The 17995-nt window shown below is 34.1% G+C and overlaps 1 protein-coding gene across 1 annotated transcript in view; it reads right to left on the bottom strand.

Annotated features, from left to right (window-relative positions):
• Positions 1-14193, bottom strand: part of Casd1 (CAS1 domain containing 1) — a 35513-nt gene extending 21320 nt beyond the window's left edge. Inside the window, exons 1-8 of the mRNA XM_013035866.1 lie at positions 14098-14193; positions 13015-13135; positions 10695-10739; positions 8591-8653; positions 6029-6073; positions 5501-5624; positions 3895-4109; positions 598-1020 (exon numbers count right to left, since the gene is read on the bottom strand). Of these exons, the coding sequence (XP_012891320.1) occupies positions 598-1020; positions 3895-4109; positions 5501-5624; positions 6029-6073; positions 8591-8653; positions 10695-10739; positions 13015-13135; positions 14098-14120 (1059 nt within the window). The 5' untranslated portion in view covers positions 14121-14193. The remainder of the gene's footprint in view (positions 1-597; positions 1021-3894; positions 4110-5500; positions 5625-6028; positions 6074-8590; positions 8654-10694; positions 10740-13014; positions 13136-14097) is intronic.
• Between the last annotated feature and the right edge of the window lie 3802 nt (positions 14194-17995).

Genomic DNA, 17995 nt, shown 5'->3' on the forward strand with positions numbered 1-17995 from the left:
TTTCCCACAGGTCATACTTTCCAACTTTTTATAACCTTTCACTTGATTCTGAATTTCCTCCATATTATTTTGAAAAGCAAATGTTTATGGGGGGGGAATGATAGAATGGGTGTGACAATGATCAAGATGTACTATACTCATAAATTAACATGTTGAATTAAAATCTTTTTGTACAACTATTTAAGGATAATTTTTTTTGGGGGGGGTCAGTCATGGGTCTTGATCTCTGGGCATGGTACTCTGTCCCTGAGCAATTCAGCTCAAGCAAACGCTCTAGCACTTGAGCCAAAGTACCACTTCCAGTTTTGTGGTGGTTAACTGGAGATAAGAGTCTCCTGGATATTCCTGCTTGGGCTGGCTTTGATCTGTGATCCTCAGATCTCAGCCTTCTAAGTAGCTAGGAGTACAGGCATGAGCCACCAGCGCCTGGCTAAGGATAATTTTTAAAACTAAAAAAAAAAAAAATTCAGTAAGTGAAATTCCTTAACCCCCATTTGTATACATGTTTGAATATTCTGGCATAGTAAATAATATTTAACTTAGATTTTACTATGAGATCAGATGGATAACGTGAGCTAAAATAAAATTGATTCTTACCTCTTTTGTATTTTCATTGTAAAATATTCCCAAAACCAATATATAGATAATGGGAATAAAGAAAGATGAATGAGTATAAAATTTGTTTTCCTTCATAAACAGATTTGCACGGTCACACATATAGAAATAAGCCATAATTAGGCCAAGTTTGCAGAAAGACTGTAAAAGTATTTCTAATGGAGACACAGGGGTATTGATAATATTTTTCTTTTCCTCTCCACTTTCCAAATCAGTACAAGGCTTATTCTTCCGATGAGCATTACGATGAATAATGTAAAAAATCAAATATCCAATAATAGATAACGTGAAGAAACAAGCAGCTAGCTTCTGTATGAGAGTAAGAGGAGGCTGAGGTTGACAACAGGAACCATCTACAGGCTTCAAAATCTTATTGCAATACACATTCATAAGAATCATGGCACTCTGTGAACAAATCAAGTTATTTGGTTATTATCTTGTCAGTGATGTATTTCATATTTGATTTTCTCCTGTGAATATTTTTGAGTTTTCAACACTTTTGCAACCATATTTCAAGCAGTCATGCACACATAATAGTATTCCTTCAATTTGTAATAGCTAGTTCAGGGTGTTTCAAATTTCTGGTTATGATTCATAATAAGAAATTTGTTTATGATGTGACCTAGGAAATATTTACAGGAAACAATTTCTCTCCTTACTATTTGGAATATATTCTATGGTTCCATTCTTCAAGGAAATAAAAATAACCACATGGGGAAAAAAATGCCACACAAACCCCCATGGATTTCATGGTTACTAATGAATCATGACCTTTGGTTAAAAAAAATTCTAACATGCCATGCACTGGTGGCTCACACCTGTAATCCTAGCAACTCAGGAGGAAGAGATCTGAGGATAGTGATTCAAAGCCAGCCAAGGCAGAAAAATCCATGAGATTCTTTTATCCAACTAACCATCCTAAAAAAAAAAAAGAAAGAAAGAAAAAAAAAAGAAAAAATGCTGGAAGTAAGCTGTGCTCAAGTGGCAGAGCACCAAAGTCAAAAAGCTCAAGGATCACACCTTGAATTTAAACAAAATAGATACTGACAGATGTCAAGGGCCAGAGTTTGAATTAGCAGAATTTCAAAACAAAAGATACCAGACTATAGGGCCCCAGCTTTTTTCATATGTATATATACATATGAAAATATATATTATTGTAAAAATACTATATAGAGAGGTTACAGGTACATGAGTAGGATAATGAGTACATTTCCTATCAAGCATTGTTACCTCATCCTTTGTGTTTCCCCTACCCTTTGTGTTCCGCCCGCACCCCCCCCGCACCCCCCCTGCCCAAATTGTAAAGTTCATTTTCAATATAGTGTCTTGTACATCTTATTGTTACAATGGGTCAACCTGTATCTTTATTTCAGAATTTTGTTATATCTCTTCCCCTCCCCAAATTAGAAAAATGTATATACAAGATGCAGGACAGTGGAATCAGATACAGTGAAAACGGGGGTTATACCATGGGAGAAGAACTTGTTCAACTACTTTGGAAAGCAGTATGGAGGTTCCTCAAAAGACTCCACATAGAAGCCAAGTGCAAAGAGACAAACAGCACATGGTCTCCCTGATAAGTGGATGTTAAATCCAAAATGTTAGGTGATACACAAAATTAACAGGACTTAAGAAACAAAGGACTTCCACTCATCTGGTTGAATCACTACTAAATAACTCCCATGCTGCTGATCACATGTATGATATATATGTGCACACCGGAGGGAATCCAGGAGGACAATACAGAACTAGAGGGAATCAGGGAAAAACATACAACAGCGGGACCCATCAACTGCACTGGACCCTGACCAAAATGAACTAAGCAACTCAATGGCAGTGATGGGAGGGAGGGAACAGCTGATGCTATGCAAAACAAAAGAAATTACATATGACAAATGTGGAAGAAATAACTGTATTACAAAGCTCATAGAACTCATAAATGTTATAGACCATGATAGACAATTTGTTCTATGAAAGTTAGAATGTGTTTGTGACTTTAACTAAGCTTCACTATCCCACAATACTGTGAAATTTGGGAAATTATGTAACCACTTAATCACAATAAAAAATTTGAAAAAAAAGACTCCACATAGGGCCCCAGTTTTTAGTAGTGAAAAAGAATATAAAATAACTGTCATAGCAAAATTCTTAATTCTTAGCAAACATATTTGTATGTTTTTTTGAAGGAGAGGAATAGAATCTCTGCTTTTTTTTTTTTTTTTGGTCAGTCATGGGGCCTGAACTCTGGGCCTGGGTGCTGTCTCTCAGCTCTTCAGCTCAAGGCTGTGCTCTATCATTTGAGCCACAGTGTCACTTCCAGCATTTTCTGCTTATGTGGTTGGTGCTGAGGAATTGAACCCAGGGCCTCATGCATGTGAGGCAAGCACTCTACCACTGAGCCACCTTCCCAGCCCCAGAATCTCTGCTTTTAAATCAGATATTCAAGTGGTTCATGAGAGCCTCATAAAAAGTTAAGAACCATTGCTTTCTAAGAGAAAAAGAAAACAGGAACTATCTATTCTACTATGTGTGAAAGTTGTAACTGAAATTCTTTCACAGTTAATATAAATAAATCCCTAGCAGTCAACCTGGATTACATTCAATATCTACTCTGTATCTAAAATAACACTTAAGTATAACAACTCTAAGAAAATTTTAAAAATTTATTTATGGATTAAAATGTGTGCTCTTTTCTGAAGTTTAATTCCGTAATCATAAGGTTTAAGGCAAGGATAGCATAAAGCAGTATTTTTCCAGAGTATGCTAAGAAACATATAGGGTTTTTTTTTCTTTGTTTTTACAGTACTAGGGTTTGAACCCAGGCCCTCACGCTTGCTCAGCAGGCGCTCCACTGCTGAGCCACACCTCCACTCCTTTTTGCTTTCATTATTTTTAGGCCTTGCTTAATGCTTAGGCTGGCCTGGACTGCAGTCCTCCTGATGTCAGCCTCTTGAGGATTGCTAGGATTATAGGTGTAAGCCATCATACTCTGCTGGAATTTACAGATTTTATATAGGAGAATATGTATTAACAGTGATTAGCACTCTATAAACAAAGTTTAATTTTTCTCCCTTCCATAGCTTCTACTTTTAAGTATACTGAACTCTTATTTCTTATATGGTCAACTAGATAATTAAAAAGCAAAAATATTTCCAGATACATCCTTAAATACACTATGAGTAATTTAAAATACAATTTAAAATATACTATTATAAACAGGTTAATCTATAACGAATAAAAATCATAGTCTCCATTTACCAACAAACATATTCTTACCGTCTCTCTGCTTGATTCAGGAAGATGTAAGCCATCCAAAGATTCCATAATTGTTTCTTGAGCAATTAATTTGGAAACGCTAAACATCTTAACATTTGACTTAGAATTTCTGGTGCTACTATTCAAAATACTGACTGCAGCTTCATTGTATGCATCTATCTTCTCATTAGTGATCATTTTCCTATTTTCACTTAATAGATCTTCATAAACAGGATCTGTGTGTGAAACACATTTTTTTTAATTTATTTTTTTTTGGGGTCCTGTCGTGGAGCCTGAACTCTGGGCCTGGGCGCTGTCCCTCAGCTCTTCAGCTCAAGGCTAGCGCTCTACTACTTGAGCCACAGCGCCACTTCTGGCTTTTTTCTTTTTGTTTATGTGGTGCTGAGGAATCGAACCCAGGGCCTCAGGCATGCAAGGCAAGCGCTCTACCACTGAGCCACCTTCCCAGCCCTGAAAACACATTTTTGAAAACAAATTTTAAAAATCTTTATAGGTAGAAACTATAATCATACAAATTAGTTGATCTACATTCAATATTTTGTTCATAAAAGTCCAGATTATACCAAGGAACTAAATATTAACTTTCTGCATAATGCTGGCCAAGGTTTACAATAGATTTTCTTGCTTATATTCAAATTTTGAGTCAACCAACAGCTTCCTCAATTTTAAGAAATATTTGTCTCTCCTTTACATACACAGCTTTGGTGAAACATTTTTATGTTCCAACATGTCTTAAGAGTTTTAAAATTTTGCATCTGAAAACAAGAATTTAAATTGAATTATTGAAGACTAATAAAGAATAACAGCCAATCTTTTTCTTTCCTGTTACTAATTAACTCTGTAAATTTTGTTCTCACAATTTAGGCATAATACAGAGGACTGAGGTCTGTCTAGTCTATTACTTATTACAAGTAATACTAGTTTACTTTTTCTCCTTTTAGTAAGAAAAAGGTTACCAGTGAGTTTGTGAATAAACAGGACCTGAGGAACAGGTTACCAGTATACTTTCTTATTTCATTCCCCTTCATATTCATCTTGAAAATAATCTTAAGAGTTTCTGACAAACAATTCAAATTACTAAAACATCCAAGGCATTTCATACTGTGTTAAGAATTAAGAAATGAAAATTGAATAAATTCCTGAACTGAGTTGACCTAATGCCTACTTCCTCTTGAAGAATTTCATTACAAAGTATAAACTAGCTGATATTAATTTAAATGCTCTGTGAATTCAAAAGAATATTTACTTCTAGTGATTCTAATATGAACATTATTAATAATTTTCTCTGTATTTTCCAACCACAATAAATACACTTTGTTAAAAAGAATCGCAAGTAAACATGCTATTTGCCTTTAGGATTTCTCTTTCTGCAGTCACTCTGCCTGCTCAGGTTCCTTAGAGGATTTTTAAAATTTATTTTATACTCATATTTATTAGTCTGCTTCTGAAAATTTAACAGCAAAATCTACTTTATTCTAATCTCGTAAACCTTACTCAAAATTTGTTTTCATAAAGCAGTTAATTCCGACTCCTGAAACAAGAGATAATAAAAAGCCATGCCTTAAGATGTATACAAAATGACACTTTTTCATTACTCATTTCTTACCTTGTAAAACCCAATAAACATCACTGGTCTTGGCCAATTTTTCCAAAAGTGGTGCTATGGAGGTAATGTTCATTTTATACTGAGAAAGTGCTTCACTGCTACCATTGTGAATCTTGATGGACCACTAACAAGTAATAATTAGGCATTAATTCAGTATTTATCATAGAGACTTTCAAGTATATAATTTACCTAATATAATTACGATTATAATTTTATTGCAATTCCCATTTTAGTTAACATTTAACAACATTTGGTCAAATTATTTCATTAAGTATATGAAGGCAGTTATAAAGACTTTCAATGTATATCATTCAAGAATAAGTCTAGATATAATAATATCGAGCTTTAACACTATATTTACTAAGTTCATTCAAATCTTTTATTATTATTCCCTAGTCTGATTGATTTGAATAGGAATTAAAGTACAAACACAGCCAAGTATTCCATTTACATAAATTACCTTTTTTCTTTACATGTCCTCAGGTGTGAAACACAGATTATTAGGTCAGAACAAAAAAGAGTACTTACTGTGGCTGCTCCTGCTACAATCACATGGGGTTTTGCAACAGAACCCTATAGGAAGAAAACCTTTATAAATGTGTTGAACACCAATTACATCCTTTACTTCTTCCTTAAAATACAAACTCTGCTTCTTCTAAGTGCAACTTAATTTGCTAGAATTTCCTACTGGGTTCTGGTTACAATACATTAGATGTCTAAAATCCAATGACAGGGCTATATGGCTACATAGCATAGCATAAAGCATACATGGTTACTCTTTTGCTGTTCTTAGGGGGAAAATACTGAGTTTTAAACAAGACAACAGTATTCTGAACTGTGAGCAAACTGCTTTGCGTAAAGCTCTAGTGTATTATGTCAATAAATTAAAAGATACTCATGGATGCTTATAGGGTATATAGTGTAAGTGTTAAGTAAAATACAAGGTCAGCTCCCTAAGGAAACAAAATCTTCTGGGAAAGCTAACTAAATTGATAATTATTAAAGATTGGAAGCAGAAAAAAATACTTGGAAATTCACACTAACCTACCAATTGTAGTATTTATAATACAGTATGTATTGTTAGTATAATAGTATATATATGTATGTGTGTATTATAATTACAGAGCAGTGAATAGTCTACTAAATACTTTCTCTTAAGCTATTTCAATATAGATTCTTATGCCCCATAGGTTACCAAGGAAGATGGTGTATATATACTATAAAATACATTCAGAACTACTGATATTATGTCAGGAATACTCAGAACTTTAATCATCTAACTTCTGAGGTCACTGCACTTTCTACACCAAAGATCAAAGATCTGATATTATATCAATGTTCATAAGAAACAAAAAACAAGAAATTTTATTTTAAAACCACACAAAATACTGCTACATTCTCATTATAAAAGTAATATATGTTCAGAGTCATGGAAAACTATTTCTAGTCTAACAAGCTTTACTTCACAGTATAAAAGAATTTCTTTCCTTTGTCCTCATTCAGAAACAGCTCCCTTTCTTCATCTTCCTTATATAGGCTGTGACTGTACTTCTCCTCAGCATAACATCTTAATTCTCAAGTTCAAAGAGGAAATGTATAAGTGCTCCTCCTTCCTGCCCTACTCTTACAACTTCTTCATCTCCACATTCTTTTCAGAGGGGAGTAAAGAAATGAGTCCCCCTTTCTTCTCCAGATTCTCTCTTTTCACTTCTGAAACTTTGATCCATGAGTTATCTCCTCTAACTGACAATATCAATCTTGTACTGCTTCTCTACTCTCCTTCCTTCTATATTAAATCATTCTTATTCTCAAAAAAAATTCTTTCTGTCCATCGATTTACTTATTTATTTGTCTGTTTGTTTATGGCAGAACTAGAACTTGAATTCAAACACTTAGAGCCTCCACTTGAGCCACGCACCCAGACCTCTTTTGCTTTATATATATTTTTGTTCAGAACCGGCCTGAGACCACAGTCCTCATACTTATACCTTCCAGTAGCTGAGTTCTCAATATGTTTTTGCTTAGGCTGGCCTGGAAGACTGTTCCTCACAATGACCACCTTCTAAGTAGCTAAGATAATAGTCAATCTAACAGTCTTACAAGTTTTCCCCTCACACCCTTAGTCAACAGATTACATTAAAAAGCATTCTGTCCTCAGCCTGCTAATTCCTCACATCATGCCTCAATTTAACAAGATTTAATTTGAACTTCACTATTCATTTAAACAGGCTACTAATGAATTTGGAATTGACAGTCCCCTGAGTTTCATTCTACCTTATCTCTTTAAAGTGACACTCCTTTATTACTCACCTTTTACATATCCCATATGTTAAAAAGTTATTGCTACTGATGTTAGTTTTTCCTCTCTTGATTTTCTTCCCACCCCTTTCTACTTCCACTTCTCAGGATCTTCTCAGTAATGAAGTCTTCTCCTTAATCTCTTAAATTCCTTCCATTCAAATAACTTCAAATATCACTTTAATCCATACCAAGACTTCCCCAGTCTACCTAAGTAGCTCTGACTTCTTAATGACTATTATTCACTTAAGAATTAAATCTAAATTGCCAGTTTCCTCACAGTTTAGCCCAATTTCCTCCCAGTATTCCACCATACTGCTATTCTTCCACTTAAAAGTTTCAATCTCTCTCAAATGCCCTAAAAAATAAAATAAATCAAGGTCCTTATTTTTAGCAAATAAACCCTGAAATATTTAAAAGTAGGAAAAAAACCAGGCTGATAAAATATAGCTTACACTATCTTCCATAATCTAGTATCTGCTTGCTTCAGCCTCTCAAGTGCTCAGATTACAGATTCCATACCTAGCTTGATTGGTTAGGTTTGAATTAACTAAGATATAGCAGGAACAGACAATTTTACATCTGGAAAGTCTAGTGTGAACATAGTCTAACCAGTGGCAATGAGGCAGAGCTACTGAGTCAACACCTATCAGGGAAATGCTAAAAAAGCTAAGCTATGTAAAAAAGGTGAGTTGAGTTGAATAGGCACGTAAAAAAGATAAAAACAAAACTTCTTCACAAGCTTTTTAAATTTGGTTCCTCAAAAACAGACCTATGTTTTCAAATACAGACCTCAGTCCACACTTTGATACACTGTTTCATAGACCCATTAACTTCTGGATGCCATAGAAAATCCTGAAAGAGAAATGTTAGAAATAAAACAGTAAACTATATTCTTATTTAGCACCACTCAAAAACAAATATTAAGTCTCTCACAAAGTACATAATCACCTCCCATCTCAATCTCAATGAGATGTCTAATAATAGTTCCTATGTCCACTTTCACCTCATCTACTCTCCATACTTAGCCTGAATATTTTCTTTTTTCTTATCTTTTTTTTTTTTTTTTGTCCATTGTAGGGCTTAACTCTGGGCCTGGGCGCTGTCCCTGAGATCTTCAGTTCAAGGCTAGTGCTCTACCACTTGAGCCACAGCTCCACTTCTGGCTTTTTGAGTGGTTAATTGGGGATAAGAGTCTCATGGAGACTTTCCTGCCTAGACTGACTTGGAACCCTGATCCTTATATCTCAGCCTCCTGAGTAGCCAGGACTACTGATATGAGCCACTGGCACCTAGCTGAATATTTTCTTAAAAAAAGTTTTTATCTTTATTGAAAAGGTGATGAGCATGGGAGTTACAGTTACATAAGGTAATGAGTACATTTGTTTTTAAACACTGTTACCCCATTACTCATCTGTTTCTGCTTACCCCTCGTAATTCCCTTCCCCCCAAGTTGTAAGGTTCATATCCAACATAGTCTCAAGTGAATATCAATGTTGCATTAGTTCATCCTTTGTCCTGCTGTTTCTGTGATTACCTTTCCCTTCCACAGATGGAAAAATCTTATATATAGGACACAAGGTATAGAAAACTAAGAGAAAAGAAAAAAAATAACCACATATAGGACATAATAAGAACCTCTTGTTTCCATATCTTGGAGTTCAAGTTGATACTCTTCATTATGTATGGTCCTATGAACTTAGTAATTGGGTTATTGAGATCCCTTGTTAGGAATATCATAGACATATTCTAGTTCTTAAAATGAGGGACACCATGAAACCTACTTTTCTTTGGGTCTGGCTTACGTGGCTTAATAAAAACAGCTTGGTATTGGCACAAGAACAGGCCTGAGAACCAATAGAATAGAACTGAAGACCCAGAAATGAACCCACAGGCCCATGGCCACCTAATTTTTGGCAAGGGAGACAAAAAATTAGGATGGAAGAAAGACAGCATATTCAACAAATGGTTCTGGAAGAATTGGCTAAACATGTGTAGACAACTAAAGTTAGATCCTTATATATCAACCTGCACCAGAATCAATTCCAAATGGATCAAAGACCTTGAGGTAAATGCAGATATCCTGAAAATACTACAGGAAGGAATAGGAGAAACACTAGGGCTCCTTGGCAAAGGTTGAAACTTTTTTAATAAAGACCCAGAAACACAACAAATCAAAGAAAGGTTGGACAAATGGGATTGCATGAAATTGCAGAGCTTCTGCATGGCAAAGGGCACAGCTAGTGAGAGATACAGAAAGCCCACAGACTGGGAGAAGATCTTTACTAGCCATATAGCAGACAAGGGCCTCATATCTAAAATATACTTATAGCTCAAGAAATTAATTTCTCCAAAAGAAATCTTAAAAATTAAATCTCATCGTTTCATACCCCTTTTATGAATGCTCTCAGAATAAAATCCAAAAATGCTGAGAAGGTAGAGAATATTTATCACCTGTCTGCCCTAGTTTATGCTACTTCTGCCCTTGCTCTCTAAGACCTGAAACTACTAGTAGACCAAGAACGTTTCTGTCCTGATACCTACTGAATTCTCATTATGACTTGGAAATTTGTATATATGACTGCAAATTTGTATATATTCTTTTATAATCACTAATCCCAGAATGATGGATTTCAAATTACTACACAAGATTATTTTCTCCTGGATAAAGGTTTAACCAAATAGTCTACTTCATTACATAAAACAACTACATAAACATTTACTCCATTGTCTTGCTGTGTGTATCTGTTCTCAAGATCACATTGAAAACTACTTAGTATATACAAAGTAGTAGCTGAAATATAAGCTTATTTATAAATAACAATATCAATATTATCACATTTATAAATAACAATATCAATATTATCACATTTATCTTACTAGTACATGAACTTACCACTTTAACTGAAGCAATCTTATCTTCAAAAGGAATGTTTTCATGCTGCCATAATAAAGGAGATAACACATGTAAGTTTGTATATATATGCAAATGTATAGAACAAACATGTTTCCCTTTAGCTGTTATTTTAAAATGTATTTTTATGCACCAAATATCTATTACTAATACATTCAATCTGAAAGAGGGGGGGAAAGCTAGATAGAATACTAAAAAAATAACTCTAGTTGTTTCTATTGATTTAAACATATATAATATATATGGTTCAAAATAAAATAGGATGAGTGTAGCGGTATATACCATCAAAACAAAAACAAAAGATAGAAATGGTTTCAGATTAGAAGCTCTGAATAGAGAGAAGTAGAAGGGGGCAATAAGAAGCTAGTTCTGTTCCTAAAATTAAGGTTAAAACATTTTCATTAATTTTTGTATATATAAAACTAATGGAAAACACATTTACACTTAAAAAGTCTACAAATAGCTGACTTTATTGTTTTTCATTACTCTGAAAAGGAAGAGCCACTGAGGATTAAGGACCCATTATCTTCACTATGTGAATTGCTACTTAGCCATGAAGCTCATTTTCAACTACTTACTAAAGGCCAGGTTGTTCCATACAGGCAAATTTTTATTAAAGGTTGATGAGCTACTCTTCCTACAACTCTATACAGTCTTTTATTTCATTTTTTGCCCCTTTCAGTTCCCTACTTCTAATGATAAACTGTTTGAAGAAAGGGATTAGAAGATGATCACTTAAAATCTATAGAGGTTATATTAACTCACTAAAATATAATTAACTATTAACAACATAGAAAGATATTAATCCTTATCTATTTTACAAGGATTTGTTTTTTTTTTTCTTTTTTGGTACTGGGGATCGAACCCAGGACGTTGCGCTTGCTAGGCAAGCGCCTTGCCACTGAGCTACATCCCAGCCCTGTTTCTCATTTTAAAATGAACTTTTGTAACAAATCCTTGTAAAAGGGCTGGGATGTAGCTCAACGTCCTGGGTTCGATCCCCAGTACCAAAAAAGAAAAGACAAAAAAAAAAATGAGAAACAGATGGGCACCAGTGGTACATGCCTGTAATCCTAGCTACTCAGTAGGCTAGGATCTGAGTATAGCAGTTCAGAGCCAACCCAGGCAGGAAACTCTGTGAGACTCTTATCTACAATTAACCACCAGAAAACCAGAAGTGGCACATGGCTCAGGTGGTAGAGCACTTGCTTTGAACTGAAGGGCTCAGGAACAGCGCCCAAGCTAAGTTCAAGCTCCATGACCAACAAAAAAAAAAAAGAGAAACATACCAGAAAACAACAGAAAGGTATCATTAGTTTTCATTTATAGGCTGATCACTCTGAATCAGAAAAATGGTGACATATATTGCCAACATGGTAGGTGTCAATATACACTGCTAATTAAGAATAGAAACTGAAACAATCTGGCAAGATAATCAATTTTAATATCTTTACCTTAAACTCAGCAGTTGTATTATAGAAATTCCATATAAAAAATTTAAAAAGCGGGCTGGGAAGGTGGCTCAGTGGCAGAGCGCTTGCCTTGCATGCCTGAGGCCCTAGGTTCGATTCCTCAGCACCACATAAGCAAAAAGAAAAAAACCGGAAGTGGCGCTGTGGCTCAAGTGGTAGAGCGCTAGCCTTGAGCTGAAGAGCTGAGGGACAGCGCCCAGGCCCAGAGTTCAGGCCCCACGACCGGAACCAAAAAAAAAAAAAAATTTAAAAAGCAAAGTTTTTGCACAAAGATATGAGTACAATAGTGCTTCTTTTATTGCAAAAAAATTTTAAAATACTAAAAAATAAAATTTTAAGGGAAGATTACATAAAATTCCATTATATCCACTCAATAATATGCTGCTATTAGAAAGATACTTAAGCTGATTATATAATAACATGGTGAATTATGATAAGTGGTGAGGGGAAAGCCAGATATAAAATTACATGTGGTAAAGCTCACAAGTATGTGTTTTTAAAAAGGAGACTAAAAGAAAATGTGCCAAGGATATTAGTAAGAGGATAGAGATATTCCTTGTTGTCTCAAGGAATTTTTGTAAATTTGTCTATGGCAAGAAATTATTCCTGAGAACATTGAAGTTAATTAAGGTCCGATAATAAATACCTTCACCTCCACTTCTTTTTTTTTTTATTCTCCATTACAACAAACCACCCTTCTTTTCCCTGTTTTTCCAAAACTCAAAGCAAAACTTTTACAGTTCCTACTGGTAATCCAGAGCAGCACATACCTCCTAAAACTATTAAACTTCTAAAACTACATCTAAGAGAAGAAAGTAAATGAATTTTACCTTATTTCCTTCTTCTTTGAACTGGGGATTAATTATTTTTACAAAAGAATAAAACAATTGACGAATTCTGGAATCTCCAATAAATGCAATGTGTTTATCTACAAGGCAGTTCTTTGCTTCACTGCAATCAACAAAGAAGTATTAATAGGTAAAATCAACATATTTGCATTTCAAAACACATAGTTTAATGGAGAAAGGCCATGTCTAGTCATGTTAATTTAAAAGTAGATGAACTTTACTACTGGGGGGGGAGACTTTAGAGGGGCAAGGTGAGTGGGAGAAAACAAGGGAATGGATAACTGACCAGGAATGTATTCATTACCTTACTTATGTAACTGTAACCCTCTGACATCACCCTTACAATAAAATTAAATTAAATTTAAACAAAAGAAAGTAGATGGCCAGATTTATTTAACTTACTAGTTCTGTAATTATTACCAAATAATCCTCAACTATAGTAACCCCCAGTCATTAATTAAGGAGTATTGTAACTTTATTAAATGCTTTATATCCATTATTTCAGAATAACTTTCATAAGGTAGGTATCCAAGTTACAGTGGAATAGGCCACTGCTCATAGGACTTGGTCCTTGTCCCTGTCCTCATTTACCAAAGATAAAGCCACCTGGCCAAGGGCCTTTCTTTAATACTTTAGGACAAAAATCTTCTATTAGAATCATTCAGGTAGTATGTATCCCACAAAAAGAAAAACACTACCAGGTACCAGTAGCTCACATCTACAATACTAGGTCTCAGAAGCTAAAATGAAGGATCAGTCTACAACCAGTTGAGAAGTTCAAATCTGAGAGATTCTTATCTGCAATTAACCAACAAAACGCCAGAACTGGAAGCATGGCTCAAATAATAGAGTTTGTCAGCCATGAGCAAAAAAGCTGTATGTGAGGGCTCTAGTTCAAGCTCTAGTACCAGCATCAAAAAAAAAAAAAAAAAAAAAGGAGGGAAGAAAAGAGGAGGAAAGGGAAGAGGAAGGAAGAGAAGACAATATTGTACTCTCCCTCACCACTCTCTCTCCATTAGATATTAAGACCCATGAAGGGGGTAGGGAGGAAGAAAAGCATCTTACTTGATTTTGTATTTATGCATCATACAACTGTGAGGCTGCCAAACTTTTTCTCCAAGGAATCTGCCACTTGAGAGAAGGTATTCACATGAATCACTGCCTGTAACAGTAAAACACCATGGTATAGTGTTTATGTGTGTGTGTGCACACATATGTTATTGTAATCCCATTTAAGATCCTGAAGAAAGCGCGCAGTTTTCTATGCTTCCCTATACCTGCTTGGATATATATAAATTATTCATGAAAAGCATAGTATATGAAAAGCATAGTTAATACATTAACACTCATGAGGGGAAGAGCCATTATTGCCTTACACATTATTCTATAAGTCTCTATACTATCTCTGATGCATTGGCAATTTCTTTTCCTTTCCTTCAAGTTTTTTTTTTTTTGGTCTTTTCTTTTTAGTACTGGGGATTGAACCCAGGACATTGTACTTGCTAGGGAAGTGCTTTGCCCCTGAACTACATCCCTGCCCCCTCTTAAGGATTTTTTTCCCAGAGTTATCACCTCCATCTCAAACCAGCCTTTCTATGTTTATCACTCCTACTTTGGGTTGCGAAAGAAAAGTTAAAGGGCTAAAAAGACTCTGGCAATGACTTCCTACTCTTCTAGTAGATAACATATTAGCATATCTGAAAACCTAGTTTTAAATAGAAAGGTTCATAGCTAGAAAACCCCTCTGTCCCATGTAAAACTAGGAGAGAGTAATTCTACATCCTTTGGCAATTTTACTGTACATTAGCTCAATACACATCACTGAAAGAACAAAAAGGTGATTTGGAGGTATTAAAAAACTGAGACATGATACAGATTAGGAGAAAATGAAATGTATCGATTAACTGTGGGGTTATAATAAAATGTAAGCTTAATTTTAATGTTAGTTCTTTATTAATGGCAATAAGTAAGCTGTTTGTTTTACAATTTCTTCAGGTCAGGCTGGTAAGAGTCTGGTAAGAGGAATATGACAGAACAAAAATATTGCAGAATCATTTAGGGAGGAGATAGGGAAGACTCAAAGTTGGTTCTACTGGATTTGGGAGTTTTCTGTTTGTTTTTGCAGTGCTAGGGATCCAACCCAGGGCTTCATTTAGGGTATGCAAGCACTGTACCACTGTACCACAGAGCTGAATCTCTAGCCTCCAAAACACTTAAAAGGAGAAAAACATAACTTTTCTCATTTCAATTATTCTTTTAGCAGGCCACAATAGACTCTAGAGGAGACAACTGCAAGTATTTTGGCTGTAGTGTCATAAATTACAGATAGAGGAAGGAAAAATGAAAATACTGCACTGTTCTGCAAATGAAAAACTGTATAAGGAATACAGGATATCAATGGTTAAATCTTTGACGATATATATAGATATATCTATGTATAGATATATCCTGAGGGGTTTTTTTACTTCAAAGATTTTTAATAAGCTATCTCTAAGTATAATTAGTTTTTAATTCTTTCCATTAAAAACAAATTTTTGTTCTAAAATACAAAATACGCTGCATAAATAACCAAGGATGAGCAAAGAAAAGACTGTAGGAACACACAATTAAGTTATTTCCCTAAAAACAGCACTCCTGCAATAACATTCTTGTATGGCAAAATCTGATTAAAATTCTAGGAAATCTTTAAAACTCAGGATGAAAATTTCATAGTTACTACATTTCTACATGTTTTGACATATCTATTAAACTAATTACATGTTAGTAACATACCTATTTTTAAGCAAATATGAGTTGTAAAAACTAGATATTAATCTTGTGGCGTCTCCTTTTTTTCTCCCAGTCCCGACTGTGTATTTGGTAATTAAATTTTTTTAAATAACTCTTTAATCAACCTTCAGTGTCTGGTATTATGTGATTTGTTACACATCTGCATAGGTTATCAATATGATTCTGTGGAGATGGACGTATCATACCAACATATTAAAATAATTTTTCCTCCACCAGAAAATGTACTGTCAATGCACCATTCTTCTTTCCCTTATCAGTATGATCTTTACTTTGCCTTTCAGGAGCTCAGCTAGTAGGCAATAGCTTTAATGCTAATATATAAAAATATAATATATAACATATATATAATATGTAATAGTAATATAATAATATATAATATTATAATATAATATATAAAAATAATATATAATTCCACAACAAAATAGAGTTGAAGTTAGTTACTAACCAAAACATTCTAAAAACACAGTATTTTAGAGACCACTGGTCTTTCAAGGGGTAAAAAAAAAATTTTAATATGCTAGTGAATGCTAGTTTATGACAACTCTTCTTACTATACTTCACAATGTAGAGAGACTGTTTTTAATCTTTTGCCCAAAATTATGAGTTTAGCTGTCATAACAATATCTCGTTGGAAGAAAGAACATGTATCAGTTGTTTTAATAGACATAGTTTAATATAAAGATTGTAAGCAAAGTAAAAGAACTACTAACTAAGAGAAAAGGCCATAATGGCTTTTTTTTACATTCATCAGCAAAATAAAAATAAAATTAGTAATAAAGAAAAATTAACCTGATTTAGAAAAGAAAATTCTGTAAACACTACACTCTAAGAGAAGTTCTCTTTTCTTGGGTCAGATCAAATTACTAAATGTAAACCTAGATATTAAAAATGGCAAATCTGCCGTATTTTAATATACATATATTTAAGTATCTGCTGGCATATATTATCCTTTCTAAGTGAATCAAAAACAAAAGAAACACTCCAGGCATTATTTTTGTCTAGCATGATTATGATAGGTACTTTAATACAACCAACATGAGAAGTTACTAAGTGGCCTGATTAAATCAAGCTAGGCACTCAATTTTCAAAAAAACAACTAAAGGATAAAATTATCTATTGGAGCTATCTCTAATACTAAGATTATCTAGATGCCTGACTATCTTCTTCAATCTTTTCCAGTATAAGCATCTGGCTTGTTAATCTAGCTTTGGATTTTTATTAAGGACTTTTTTTTAGTAATAAAAAGTTATTCAGGAACAAGCAAAGAAAGAAAATACACAAAAAAGAAACAAAACCCAAAAACAACACCTAAGAAAACACCTAATACTCTCAATGAATTACAACTTCCCTTTTCCTTGGCATACAATACCTCTGGACATGGTTCATTTTGCTGAGCCACCCTACTGCAACCGTGAGCTTCTTACTACCACCATGAAAATATCAGATGACAAAGTATACAGAATGGTCTGTAAAACACGGCCTAAAACTCAGCAAGCAATAGTTAATTCTATGCTAGAAAACACTATTTACTTTTTTCTTTACACAAAGTAGGAGTGACACATCAAAATCATATAGATCAGGTCTAACAGTCAAAGAACGTTAAGCCTAAGTGACCTATGGCTATTACATGCTTTAATTCTTGAGGCTTTCAGTTTACTTTTCCCCATAACATGCAATAGTAGTTAACGTTGACATTTTATATATATATATGTGTGTGTGTATATATATATATATATATATACACACACACATATATATATATATATATACAGTCAGTGACAGAAAATAATTCATTAAAAAAATTAAGACATCTGAAATTAACTTTATTAAAAAAATTAAAATTCATCCAAACTGGAATGTTGATCCTTAAGGCAACAGGTAAGGATCTTTTGATACTGAAGTGATTATTTTAATCTATAACCACACTATTAAGGGACATTTGTGATTTATGACTATACAAGACCGGCAAAATCTAGAAAAAAGTATAGTTAAGAAAGTAATTTACTTTAAAATATCATCCTGTTATACTATGTGGAAATATTATTAATCATTAAAAACTCCTCTACTTTCATCAGGAGATCATGGCTTATGTCTGTAATCCTACCTAATCCAAGGCTGTGGGAAGCTGTCACAGACTTTCTTGTGAGAGCTTCTCCAACAAACTACCAAAGTA

The sequence above is a fragment of the Dipodomys ordii genome, unplaced genomic scaffold (genome assembly GCF_000151885.1).
Source record: "Dipodomys ordii isolate 6190 unplaced genomic scaffold, Dord_2.0 Scaffold227, whole genome shotgun sequence".
Lineage (NCBI taxonomy): Eukaryota > Metazoa > Chordata > Mammalia > Rodentia > Heteromyidae > Dipodomys > Dipodomys ordii.